The following is a 13,073-nucleotide window of genomic DNA, read 5'->3' as shown; positions in this document are numbered from 1 at the left end:
AAGTGAAGCATACTGGGTAGGAGGATCAAGCTGTACTCAAATCTAGAGTGACTAGATTCATGACCCTCCTGTGGCCCCCATCTGGCCCCTCTGCAAGGGAGGAGAAGTGAGGGGTGCTCGCTGAGGCTTTTCCCAATCTGAAATTGTCACCTGCCCTGCACCTGCTGGTAGTGCCTTCTAGGATGGTTGGCACCCCCAACCCAGCCCTCTCCTAGATAATGGGCAAAATGAGTCTCTCGGGGGTGTGCTGTGTCTCCTTTCAAGACGACTGTCAAAATAAAAGCAAACAAAGGCAGATTGTTTAACAGACATGACAGCAAAGCTGAAACCGCCTCTAGCCTGTGCGCAGGAGGCTCTCACTTTTAGCCTAGTCTTTGCCATTCATGCATCAATTGTGAATATTGGCTCAGCACCTGCCAGGTGCCCCACTCCGTGCTAAGTCTGGCCGGATCAAGCAAAGCCCTGCCCTCCAGGAGTCAACAAGCTGTAGAGACAGGAAAAGGAGGGGAGGGGAGTGGCTAGGAGGAGAGCATGGAGTTGGGGGCAGAAGAGGCCAGGCCTGGCTGGGGTACCCCTCCCTCCTGGGCTTCCAGTCTGTGGTTCTTGCCCTTCTTACCAGGGATGTTTCCTTCAGTGAGCACCCAGCTCTTCCCCAGAGACTTGGAGAGTTGCTTCAGGCTATTTGACTAGGACCTTGTTCCTTCCTCTGGATGGTTTTGTCCTGCTGGTTACCCTGAGCCGAGAGTCTCAGTGAAGGGCCACACTTAGCTTGTGGGAGGTTATTTATTTATTTATTTATTTATTTATTTATTTTTGAGATGGAGTCTGTCGTCCAGCTGGAATATAGTGGCATGATCTCGGCTCACTATAACCTCTGCCGCCCAGGTTCAAGCAATTTCCCTGCCTCAGCCTCCCAAGTAGCTGGGAATATAGGCACATGCCACAATGATGCCCAGCTAATTTTTTGTATTTTAGTAGAAATGGGGTTTCACCATGTTAGCCAGAATGGTCTTGATGTCCTGACCTCATGATCCACCCTCCATGCGCTCCCAAAGTGCTGGGATTACAGGCATGAGCCACTGTGCCTGGCTGCTTGAGGGAGTTCTTGATGGGTAGGATGAATCAAGGGTTGACTATGGCAGAAGTCATTGCCCCACTGAATTGGCACATCCAGAACCTGAAAGGGCAGGTGAGGAGGATGGGGTAGTTGGGCAGAGGACCGTGTGGACCAGATTTGGGAGTGGGGATTTCAGCTGGTGAGCTAACTTGGGGCTGAAAATGTACAGCATGCCTCGCTTCCCCCTCATCTGCCCAGCGTGCCCGGCTCCCACCTGGCTTTAGGGGCATCTCTGGGAGAATGACGCCTCTGGTGCTATTGCAGACTGGATTTGGTGGGCAGGGCTTCCTCATGTGCATGAATGACTGGGTTGGTCGGGAGCCTGGGGATGTGTTGGGCCTCGGAGCTAGCCCTCATGGGTCTCTATGCTATGGAGCCAGCAGTCAACAGGAAGTGAGTCCCAGCATGAGAGGAGACCATGTGGTCCCAGGCAGGAAGTGAGTGACAGTGGAGTTGCCTTGAGCAGCTTTGTGGGGCTCAGAGCCTGCCCCAATCTGAGGCGTCTGTGGGGCAGCAAATGGTGAGAAGAAAGGAAGACGCAGCCATGAAAACGTCTGGCTCTGAGCTAAGCTTCTTAGCTCAAGTTGGCCAGGCAGGACCCCATGCACCCCTCGTGGTAGTGCCATGTTTGGGGCTTTGGAGTACCTGGCACAGCTGGACCCCCAGCGGTGGCTGTCAGTGCAGGGGTGCACTCCACTCTTCAGGCTGCAGGGGCTCATGACTGAGCCTTGCAGGGTGACAGACAGGGTTTACACCAGGGAGGACCCTTCTGGGCTAGAAGTACCCTCTTTGCTTAAGCAGGGAGGGAGGAGAGACATTCTGAGTCCTGGGGAGGGTCCCGACACACAGGATGGAGGCAGAGGCGATCAGCACGGGTCTGCCGTTCCACTTTCCTTCCTGGATTGGCCTTCCCGGCTCTGCTGGCAGCAGCCCAGGCCCCCAAGCGCAGCAGAGGACTTCTCGCTTTCACCAGTCACCTCCTCTTCCTCTGGTTGCAGCCCCCTGCCTCCAACTGCTGAGGAGTACACACATGCAGCTTTCTGTGGGAGCTTCCCTCCTGGAAGCAGGCCTGCCCAGCCGCCCCCACAGCAGGAAAGCAGCTTGGCAGGCCCTGCAGTTCCTTCTGCTCCTTCTCCAGCTGCTCCATGGGCCCGGGTCCCCATCCAGGGAGGAAAGCCTACCTGAGAAGATTTCGGTTTTGTTTCTGTTTTTGCTTTCCCAAGGCCCGTGTCCCTAATTGCCACCTCTGGGTGTTCCTCACCAAATAACAGTGGGTTCAGAGTTCAAGTCCTAGACCGTTAGAGCAAAAGCAGCCTTGGAGGGCCGGGCGCGGTGGCTCAAGCCTGTAATCCCAGCACTTTGGGAGGCCGAGGCGGGTGGATCACGAGGTCAAGAGATCGAGACCATCCTGGTCAACATGGTGAAACCCCGTCTCTACTAATACAAAAAATTAGCTGGGCATGGTGGCGCGTGCCTGTAATTCCAGCTACTCAGGAGGCTGAGGCAGGAGAATTGCCTGAACCCAGGAGGCGGAGGTTGCGGTGAGCCGAGATCGTGCCATTGCACTCCAGCCTGGGTATCAAGAGCGAAACTCCGCCTCAAAAAAAAAAAAAAAAAAAAGCAGCCTTGGAAATAGAACGGTGCAGGACTGGGGACCCAGTGCTCTCTCAGGCTGTGCACTTGAGTGGTGGGAAACCCTGGAGGGAACTTGGCAGGATCTCTGCACATTTAGCTGGACAGGCCCTTTCACCTGGCCAAACCCCTTCTGGAACTCCATGCTCTGGAAACACGCTGGTGTACAGGGCTGTAAGTGCAAGGGTGTTCACTGCAGCAAAAAGCAAATCAGCCCAAATGCCCACCATCAGGGAACGGCATGCATACATTTTGGAGCATCCAGATCCATCTGTACTGGGATGGAGGGATGCCCACTCTGCTTGTTAAGTGAAAAAGCAAGTTGTAGAACATTACGACTAGTATGATACCCTTTTGGAAAAAAACATTTCTGGATCTGGATGTGTATATGAATACATATGTATAAACATGTAACTTACACATGATTGTTGATGCATAGGAAAAAGTGTGGAAAGGATACTCACTGAACTGTTAATAATGGGTACCTTAGGGGAGAGATTTTGGGGGTAGGGAGCTGAAATAGGAGCTTTAACCTTTCAGCATTATTCATTTTTTTGTATAGTTTGATTTTTTTTTTTTTTTTTGAGACAAAGTCTCACTTTGTCTCCAAGCCTGGAGTGCAGTGGCACTTTCTCGGCTCACTGCAACCTTCACCTTCTGGGTTCAAGTGATTCTCCTGCCTTAGCCTCTCAAGTGGCTGGGATTACAGGCATGCGCCACCACGCCCGGCTAATTTTTGTATTTTTAGTAGAGATGGGGTTTTGCCATGTTGGCCAGGCTTGTCTCGAACTCCTGACCTCAGGTAATCCATCCGTCTCAGCCTCCCAAAGTGCTAGGATTACAGGCATGAGCCACTGCGCCCGGCTATAGTTTGATTTTTTATAATATATCTGTCTAATTTTTATAAGTAGAAAAGAAAAGACAAGAAAGACAAAACCTCCAGTGGTCTAGACCAGTCATCTCCACCTGACATGCAGGGAAACCGAGGCGCTTTCTGAGATCAGTGCTTTATCTGAGGCTTGCTGAGCTGATACTGTCCCTGCCTTTTTACTGGGTAGGTGTTCTCTACATGGAGCCAGCGTGGCAGAGTTGCCGAGTGCAGCCTGGTGCCCGTGGGTGTGGCAGAGCGCCGAGCCGTGGGGACCCCTGCCTGTTCCTGTCCCACACTGGACACCTCCATTCTTCTTGAGGTGTCCTGGCCCATGTGCCTCTGGATGGCTGAGGACTGAATATATACACACAGTAGAGCACACAGCAGGCACCTGGCTCTCCTGCTCTTCCTTTGTCCATGCAAAGCCTGCGACCTGGAGCAAATCACAAAACTCCAGAGAGCCTCAGGTTCCTCACCTGCTTCTCAGGGAGGCTGAGAAACTCTGAGGAGGTAATAAGTGAGGAGCTTTGTCCACTGTGCAGTGATACACACAACCAGGATTATTCTTTATTTGATTTTTATTACCTGGAACCTTGGCAAGTCAGTTCTTAGACTCTAGGGAATAAAGAAATGCATTTTCCTTGAAGGGAGAATGAGGGACCCCAGTGCTCATGAAGGGTTGCTGCAGAGCCTGAAAATTGCTTGCCAGAGCCTTGGTTCTTCTGGGTCTGAGTGCCTGGAAGAATCTGGGGTAGCCCAAGCCAGCGGAGAAGGCTGTGCTAGATTATGAGCTAACAGAATGCTTTTCTGGGGGGCCTCCTTCAACTCTCATGCCTCAAGAGACCAAGACAAAAGCTGGGAGGGGACTGACTATAGAAGTCAGACCAGCATGAGTCCCAGACTTGATCTGGTGGCACTGGAATCTTCTCGGAGGTGGAGGGTGAGATTCTGATTGGAATTATGAGTGGCACAAGGAGCATTTCTTTTTTAACGGGGGCAGAGAAAGCTTGGACATCCTGTGTCACCTCAGTGAGTTGCAGTGGGGTGGGGGAGCAGATCCCTTGAGAAGTGCACCCAGCCCGGCAAAACTGCTTGGGTTCCTTTCCTATTTCTTAAGCTGGAGTCCACAGACCCATGATTTCAAGGGGTCAAGCCCACGGACCCTTTGATGTTGAAAGCAAAATTGTGAATGTTTCTGTTTGCATGAAGGTATATATGAAACACAACTTCTGTACAGAAAGTACATAACTTTCTCTAGAATTTCAGACCAGTCAATGATCCAAAACAGGCTAAGCCCACTGATCTAACCCTCCTCTTGTGTATCTTTCTTATATTTGCAGGTGGAAAGCAGTGACACGCCAAAGGACCCTGCGGTGACCTCCAAGTCCCCATCCATGGCCCAGGACTCAGGCCTCTCAGAGCTGTTACCCAACGGGGACTTGGAGAAGCGGAGTGAGCCCCAACCAGAGGAGGGGAGCCCTGCTGGGGGGCAGAAGGGCGGGTCCCCAGCAGAGGGAGAGGGTGCAGCTGAGACTCCGCCGGAAGCCTCCAGAGCAGTGGAGAATGGCTGCTGCACCCCCAAGGAGGGCCGAGGAGCTGCTGCAGAAGGTGAGTCCTCAGCATGAGGGGCAGCCTCTTCTGGGCCCACCAGCATGCCCTGAGAGTCAGGGACTTCGGTCTCCAGCAGGTGCCAGGAGGGATGGACTGGGTCGTGGCTAAAGGTCTGCTTGCAAGGATATGGCCTGGAGGCTACTGGCTGGATGCAGCCTGCACGTTTTTTTTTTTTGTTTTTTGGCCCATAGAGTGTTTTAAACATTTAAAAAATTAGTTGCCAGTATTTAAAAATCAAAAAATTTCACATAAAAATCTGGAGTTTTGGCTTCTCATGAAAAAAAAAAAAAAAAAAGCTAGATCTGGCAACAGTGGGCTTGCATGATGCCAGTGATTGCTAGACTGGGATAATGGCTGTGCCTCCACCGCCTTTTCTGGCTGGTTGTGGGCCTTAGTTTTCTGCAGATCTACCTGGCCTGCTTACTCTCCCACATGCCCTGAAGCTCCTGGGGACTGCTACATTTGTAGCCCCTGGCCTGGGCACTCAAGGGCAGCAGATACCCTGTTTGCCTCCCCGAGTGCAGAGGTCCTGAGCCCACCCTTGTTGGGCTGACTCCACTGGAAATGTGGTTGTGACAGTGGCATGGAGAGGGCTGGGAGAGGGTATTCTGTGCACTGCCCAGCCCAGGCGCCTTCATCAGGGGACTTTTTGGCCTAACCCTAGAAGCCTGGAAAGTTGCCCACTTCTCTCTTTCAGGTTAAGCCAGCAATTTCAGGGCCAGCCGAGCTGTAAACATGCTAGTAATGACGACAACTAGCATTTGTCCAGGGCTTCGCAGTTTACAGAGCGCTTTCTCATACATTATCACATTTGATCCTCCAAGGGCCCTGCCAGGTTGTTTTGCATATGTGCATTTTAATTTCAAAAAGTCTTCCTTCCAAGCGTGTATGATGGAATGAGTAAATTGATTAATTGGCGTAACTTATTTTGCACGGATCCAACCTAATATTCATGCAGGATAGAGAACATTTCCAGAATACAAATTTCCAAACTTATTAAGAAGCTTTTATTCATTTATATTCAACAAATATGTGTGATGCTCCCACTATGTGCAGAGCACTGCAGAGGCAATCTGTATTCATTGTTTTATTTACTCCTCTAAACAATTTTATTCAAGAGATAGGACGATCCTCATTTTCTTTTCTTTTTTTTTGAGACAGAGTCTCACTCTGTCGCCCAGGCTGGAGTGCAGTGATGCAATCTTGGCTCACTGCAACCTTGGCCTCCCTAGTTCAAGCAATTCTCTGCCTCAGCCTCCCTGAGTAGCTGGGATTACAGGCACCTGCCACCACGCCCAACTAATTTTTTGTATTTTTAGTAGAGGCGGGGTTTCACCATCTTGGCCAGGCTGGTCTTGAACTCTTGACGTCGTGATCCGCCCTCCTCAGCCTCCCAAAGTGCTGGGATTACCAACGAGCTCGGCCAATTATCCTCATTTTCAGGCGAAAAAGATTAAGGCTTAAAGAGATGATGTGACTTGCTCATGGAGCCCCATCCTTAAGTGGCAGATGCAGGGCTCATTCAATCCTGGTCTTGTGTCTTTCTGCTATTTTCAGCTGTCCTGGAATGGGGCTTGGTGTGGAGATGGGTCCTGAACTGTCTGGGCCTCTTGTATGCATTCTGATACTTCCCGGGAGTGGGAAGGGCCTGGGTGGAGTGAAACAGATAAGGAAAGGGAGAATACACCATCCTTCCCATGAACAATGCCAGCCCTGCCCTTCCAAATGCAGTGCTCCTCATGGGCTGACCACAGTTGACTTCGATTCCCGGGACCCCAGCACGACTCATGCTGAGCTGCTACCCAGGGTCAGGGCATTCTTTCCTGCCCTGCAGCATGGAGCCATTGCCCCAAAGCTGTTTTCTGGCCTTGAGGGTTTGTTTTCACTTTGGGATTTCCCTGCCTCCATTTCTAGTTGTTCTCAGGGGCTCCTGCTTCCGTCAGTCAACAGGTGTTTCTTAAAACACCCATTCAAGGGCGGGGTGAGGTGGCTCATGCCTGTAATCCCAGCACTTTGGGAGGCCGAGACAGGTGGATCACAAAGTCAGGAGATTGACATCATCCTGGCTAACACGGTGAAACCATGTCTCTACTAAAGAACAAAAAAATTAGCCGGGTGTGGTAGCATGTGCCTGTAGTTCCAGCTACTTGGGAGGCTGAGGTAGGAGAATTGCTTGAACCCAGGAGGTGGAGGTTGCAGTGAGCCAAGATTGCGCCAATGCACTCCAGCCTGGGCAACAGAGCAAGACTCCATCTCACAAAACAAAACATACCCATCCAGGGTGTGCTAGCGTCATACCAGGGACTGGGGAAATTGTCATGAACAAAAACCCGGTTCCTGCCCTCAAGGACCTCACAGTCAGCTGGAGAGACAGATATTAATGAGAAATCCACGCTTAAAAAGATGGGATTCCACATGAAGATAAGTGCTCTACAGGAAGCGAAGCATGGCCAGGGAAACTGCAACGAAGAACCTGAGATGACCTGGGCTGGTCAGCTCGAGCTGAAGGGCGAAGGAGTCCACCGGGGAGGGTAGAGGGAGAGAGTGAGAACAGGGAAGAAGGCTCACAGGTGGGAGGGAGCACGGTACCCAGGGAACTGACAGATGTCACAAGGCTAGAGTGGAGAGAGCAAGGGAGAAGGGTGTGGAAAGTGCTAGGGCAGACAGGCTAGGCCTTCCAGGCAGCTGGGGGACTGCCGGGGGGCGCAGGGGGATGATGTGTGTGACGTAATCAGCTTTGCAATTTGGAAAGTTCACTCTGTCATCTGGATCCTGGGATGGAATGGAAGAGCTGGGAAGGAGGGTGGCATCAGAGGAGATGATGAGCAGGATGGCAGCAGAGATGAAGGGAGGGGACAAATGCCAAGGACATGAGAGGTGAGGGAGAGATGCTGTCAAGGATGATTCCTGGGTCTGAGACTTGCAGACAGGTGGACCTTCCTTGGAATCTTAGTGCTGAGTATGGTGGGCAGAAACACTTTAGGTCTCCTTCACCTCCAAAATTTGGCCTTGGGGCCTGGTGCAGTGGCTCATGCCCATAATCCCAGCACTTTGGGAGGCCCAGGCAGGCAGATCACTAGAGGTCAGGAGTTTCAGACCAGCCAGGCCAACAAGATGAAACCTCATCTGTACTAAAAAATACAAAAAAAATTAGCCGAGCATGGTAGCACATGCCTGTAGTCCCAGCTACTTGGGGGTCTGAGACAGGAGAATCACTTAAACCTGGGAGGTGGAGGTTGCAGTAAGCCAAGATTGCGCCACTGCACTCTAGCCTGGGCAATACAGCGAGATTCCATCTCAAAAAAAAAAATAAATAAATAAAAGACTGTTGGCCTTGGTGCACTCCTGTGTGGCTCCAGCTATCCAGGAAGTATAGATTCTGGCAGGGATCAGAGCTGGTAGGATCCCTGAAGGCTACTGTGCACTGTCTGGATGCTGAAATTGGTGAGATGTTACCTAGTGGGGTGGGCAGTGGCCTACCAGAGGCTCCACCAGTGTGCAGCTGGCAGTGGCTTAATCAGGGTGTAGAGGCTGGGTCATGGTTCCAGCAGTCAGCTGACATAAAACAAATACTCGGTTCATTGAGATGAGGAAGGAGACTAAGGCCCTGGAGAGGATGTGGCTCGGCCATGGTCTCCTTTTAGTTCCTCTTATTCCAGGTCTCTTTTCAGGGGACGTTCTCCTGGAACCCCTTTCATTAGCTCCTGTACTGCAAAAACAGACTTTTGAAGTCAGCATTTCTTGTAGCCTGAGCATGTGCTGAAAGTACAGCCAGGAGAAAGGAAGAGGGGAAATGAGATGAGTGACAGGGACAGGAGCCAACACCCCACAGGCCCATGCTTGTCTTGGGAGTGCCCCTGCCCCTCCCCCCAGTATTCATGCCATAATGAGGATGATGATGGCAGTGGCAATATGGCTTTCCCTTGCTGAGTGTTGACTGTATTGGCATTTTCTGTCCTCGCTACTCACAGCGGTCCGTACACCAGCAGCACTAGCAGCACCAGGAATTTAGAAATGCAGAATCCCAGGCTCCGCCAAAGACCTGCTGGATCAGGATCTGCATTTTAAACAGATCCTCATGCTTCCCATGCATATGGAAGTTTCAGAAGCTCTGCTGTGTATTATACCCCATGTGTGATCATGGGAGGAAGTTGTTGTTTTTTTTTTTTTTTTTGAGATAGAGTTTCGAACTTGTTGCCCAGGCTGGAGTGCAGTGGCATGATCTTGGCTCACCACAACCTCCACCTCCTGGGTTCAAGTGACTCTCCTGCCTCAGCCTCCCAAGTAGCTGAGATCACAGGCATGTGCCACCACACCCGGCTAATTTTTTTGTATTTTCAGTAGATACAGGGTTTCACCATGTTGCCCAGGCTGGTCTTGAACTCCTGACCTCAGGTGATCCATCCACCTCGGCCTCCCAAAGTGCTGGGATTACAAGTGTGAGCCACTGCTCCCGGCCAGACTTTTTTTTACTGAAACAGTCTCATTCACTCTGTCACCCAGGCTGGAGTGCGGTGGCACGATCTGCAACCTTTCCTTCCCAGGTTCAAGCGATTCCCTCAGCCTCTTGAGTAGCTGGGACTAAAGGCATGCAACACCACACCTGGCTAATTTTTGTATTTTTAGTAAGGCCGGGGTTTCACCATGTTGGCCAGGCTGGTCTCAGACTCCTGACCTCAGGTGATCCGCCCGCCTCGGCTTCCCAAAGTGCTGGGATTACAGGCATGAGCCACCTTGGCTTCTCAAAGTGCTGGGATTACAGGCATGAAAATTATCCCCATTTTTCAGATGGGGAGACTGAAGCTTCAGAAAGGTTCAGTTACTTACCCAAGATTATGCAGCTGGTGAAGGACCGGATTAGGGTCAGCACAAAGCCCCTCTCTGCTCAGACTGAGCACAGGGCCCCCTCATGGAGATTTGAGTTCATTTTAAAGAGAACTTGGGTGGCCCTTGGCTGAGTATAGCCTCAGACTATGAGGCGAGTGTTAGAAGCACCCTGGCCTCCCCTGCCCCCAGGACCTGAGATGCGCTAGGGTCACGTTCTGTCCCACTAGGGCCACCCTGGAAAGACACAGCCACCTGGCCCTGCCGGTGACCCTGGGCCTGGGCCAGGAGCAGTTGGGCTGCATGGGCGGTACTGAGAGAGCAGCTGACCCTCCCTGACTCACGACAAGTGCCGCATTCCGAGGCAGCCGGGCCAGGCTGGAAAGTGTGCGTGTGTGCGTGCGTGTGTGTGTGTATGCGTGTGTGTGTGTGCGTGTGTGTGTTCACTCAAGTGGGCATGCGCAGAGTCTGTCAGGGAGAAAATTCCAGAAAGAAGCCAGTTGGAAACTGCATAAGGAAAAATCGTTCTGTTTTGGGGAGCCTGGGGGCTGGGAAATTAGGAAGGGGGTCACATCGAGAAATAACAGTAGTGGTACAGCAGAGAGGGAGCTGGCCGGGGCATCTAGACCCCTGAGAGTTCATTTCAGCTCCCTCCTTAAGTCACTTCGCCCCCCCAAGTCTCAGCTTTCCGCAAAATTTTAAGTGCTGAACAAGTACTCAATGATCTCTACAAAGCCTTTCAACCCTGATTTTCTGATATTCTAATGAATAAATCTCGGTAAGAGTAATTAAATGCCATGGAGAGTCCCAGGTAGGAAATGTTTGAGGGAGAGAATGCGGTCGGGAGCCCCAAGTCCGGGTCCCAGAGCCAGCTCTGAGGTCCCTCCCTCCCCGCCCCCGCCGCAGGTCTGACGAAGCGGTTCCCATCCCCAGAGCCCCGCGGGGTCAGGGTCCACCAGGCCGCGCCCCCCCAACGGCCGCCGCCTGATCACAGGCAGGCGCCCCCTGCTGGCAGCCCGGAGCCTCACCGGGCAGAGCAACGAGATCTGGGAGGAGGGGGAAGCCCTGGCCTGGGAGCCGGGAGGACCCGGACGGGCTGGAGGGGGCCCCCGCGGGAAAGGTGGGGAGCTGGCTGTGGTGGGAGAGAGGACAGAAAGGAAACAGGGAGGAAGAGCCAGACAAGACGGGTGAGCCAGCCCTCAAAAGGCTGGTCACGAACAAAGCGCTGGCGAGTACGAAACCGCCCACGCGCACAGGTGCCCGCGACAGACGCACCCCGTCCCCGCCCACGCCACCCCCGCGGGCTGAGCCCGGCGCCAGACCCGCACCCACGGCGGCCCTCCTGCCTCCCTCCCTCGGTGCTCCTGGGCCTAGCTGGCGGTAGTCGGTAGTCGCTGTCACCCGGGACAGAACCACTGAAGGCAGCGCTGTCCTGGGCGCCGGGGCGGCCGAAAGCCAGCCCAGGACCCCCTGGCAGGAGGGAAGGGAGCGGCCTCCCGGGCTGAGGACCCGTGGCCGTGAAAACTGCGGCTGGCTTCCGCTCCACAGCCAGGAGATGAAGTCGGGGCTGTTTTTTCCGTTTCAGGCTCTTTGTCTCCCCCCACCCCAAGCTACCATGAACCAGCCTTAGTGACCTTCCTGCTGTGTGCCCAGGCCTCATACGCTCTTGGCTCCCAAGAAAGAAGCTCAGGGTTCAGGGGCCCAGGTGGCCGGAGGGCCCACTCCCCCACCTCCAGCAAGAAGCTAGGGGAGGCAGGCCCTGGGGCTGGAAAGGGCACCTGGAAAGGGCACCTGGAAAGGGTGGTGAGGGCCTGGGCGTGAGTGCAGGGGTGCCTGGGAGGAGTGCAGCTCCCCTCTTACTCCGGGTCTGGAGAAGCACAGGGAGAGGGCAGGGTGTCAATAGGGAAGTTGACACTTCCCTGCCAAGACAGGGAGTCAGGGCCCAGTAAAGGAAATGAATGCCCTAGGGAAGGGGAACCACGCTAACATGCATTAAGCCTTACAGTATGCCCGGCCCTACGCTAGGCACTTAAGGCTCATCATAACCTAATGATTTTAGAACATTTATCTACCTTGATATAGTTGGGAAACAGGCCAGGAAAGTTTACAGAGGTCTCACTGGAATCCAAACCCAAGTCTTCTAGATGAAAGGCTGAGCTCAGGGTCCTGAGCATGGGGCAGGGAGTGGAGGGACAGAGGTGAGACTGGTAATAGAACCATAATATTTGGACCACAGGCAGACCTTGGAAATCGCATCCAGCATCCTTATATTCCAGATGAGGAAACTGAGTCTTGTAGACAGGGTCTTGTTCCAGTTGGCCCCAGTACATGCCCTCATGCCCAGAAGGCCTTTTTGCAAACACTCCGTTGTAGGGCCAGGGAGGCCTCTAAGGCTGCCCCCTCTGGCCCTGGCCTTGCTGCAGCCCCTCTGCCTTCTGCACCCCTTCTGGGGAAGGGGGTCTCTTGACTGGGAGCAGCAGATGGTAGTATTTTTAGTACCCTTCTGTGTACCTGAGACAGAGTCAACGGGCCAGAAACCCAGCTCTGACTTTCCTTGTGTTCCCTCTTACCTGGGCTTCAAGGCCTGCCCCTGCCCGAGTTCTTTCTCTGCCCTAGGCCCCGCTGGGTCCTCAGGGTCAGCACTGTGCCTGGCATGTGGCAGGCCATCATGGTTGACACATGAACAGCTAAATGGCTGGAGGACCCCGTCCCCTCTGGCAGGGACCCCAGGCACAAGGTGGGGCCTCTGAGCCACTCCAGGAACTCTGTGACCGACGACCGGTCCTTTTGTTCTTCCCTCTCCACAGGCAAAGAACAGAAGGAGACCAACATCGAAACCATGAAAATGGAGGCAAGTGTTCCACCCCCCAGGGGCTCTGTGGATCCTGATTCTAGAAGAAGGCCACGGGTGGCGAGTGTGTGTGAGGGGGCGGAGGATGGGCCCCACCCCCTTCTTTACACATCCCTCTGTGGGAAGGAGAGGAAGTGGGTGTGGAGGTTGGAAGTCCCCCAACAAGG

The 13,073-nt window shown here is 53.2% G+C and overlaps 1 protein-coding gene across 3 annotated transcripts in view; it reads left to right on the top strand.

Annotated features, from left to right (window-relative positions):
* DNMT3A (DNA methyltransferase 3 alpha) overlaps positions 1–13,073 on the top strand; it is a 111,420-nt gene that overhangs the window by 57,005 nt on the left and 41,342 nt on the right. For all 3 annotated transcript variants that reach the window (XM_012453299.3, XM_064363905.1, XM_012453300.3), the window contains exons 4-5: positions 4,961–5,228; positions 12,863–12,906. In XM_012453299.3, coding sequence (XP_012308722.2) covers positions 4,961–5,228; positions 12,863–12,906 — 312 coding nt within the window. The remainder of the gene's footprint in view (positions 1–4,960; positions 5,229–12,862; positions 12,907–13,073) is intronic.

The sequence above is a fragment of the Aotus nancymaae genome, unplaced genomic scaffold, assembly GCF_030222135.1.
Source record: "Aotus nancymaae isolate 86718 unplaced genomic scaffold, 86718_ANA_hifiasm-v0.15.2.pri h1tg000057l, whole genome shotgun sequence".
NCBI classification, from domain to species: domain Eukaryota; kingdom Metazoa; phylum Chordata; class Mammalia; order Primates; family Aotidae; genus Aotus; species Aotus nancymaae.
The sequence above is the reverse complement of the archived record's forward strand: the minus strand, read 5'-3'. Positions and strand labels throughout refer to the sequence as shown.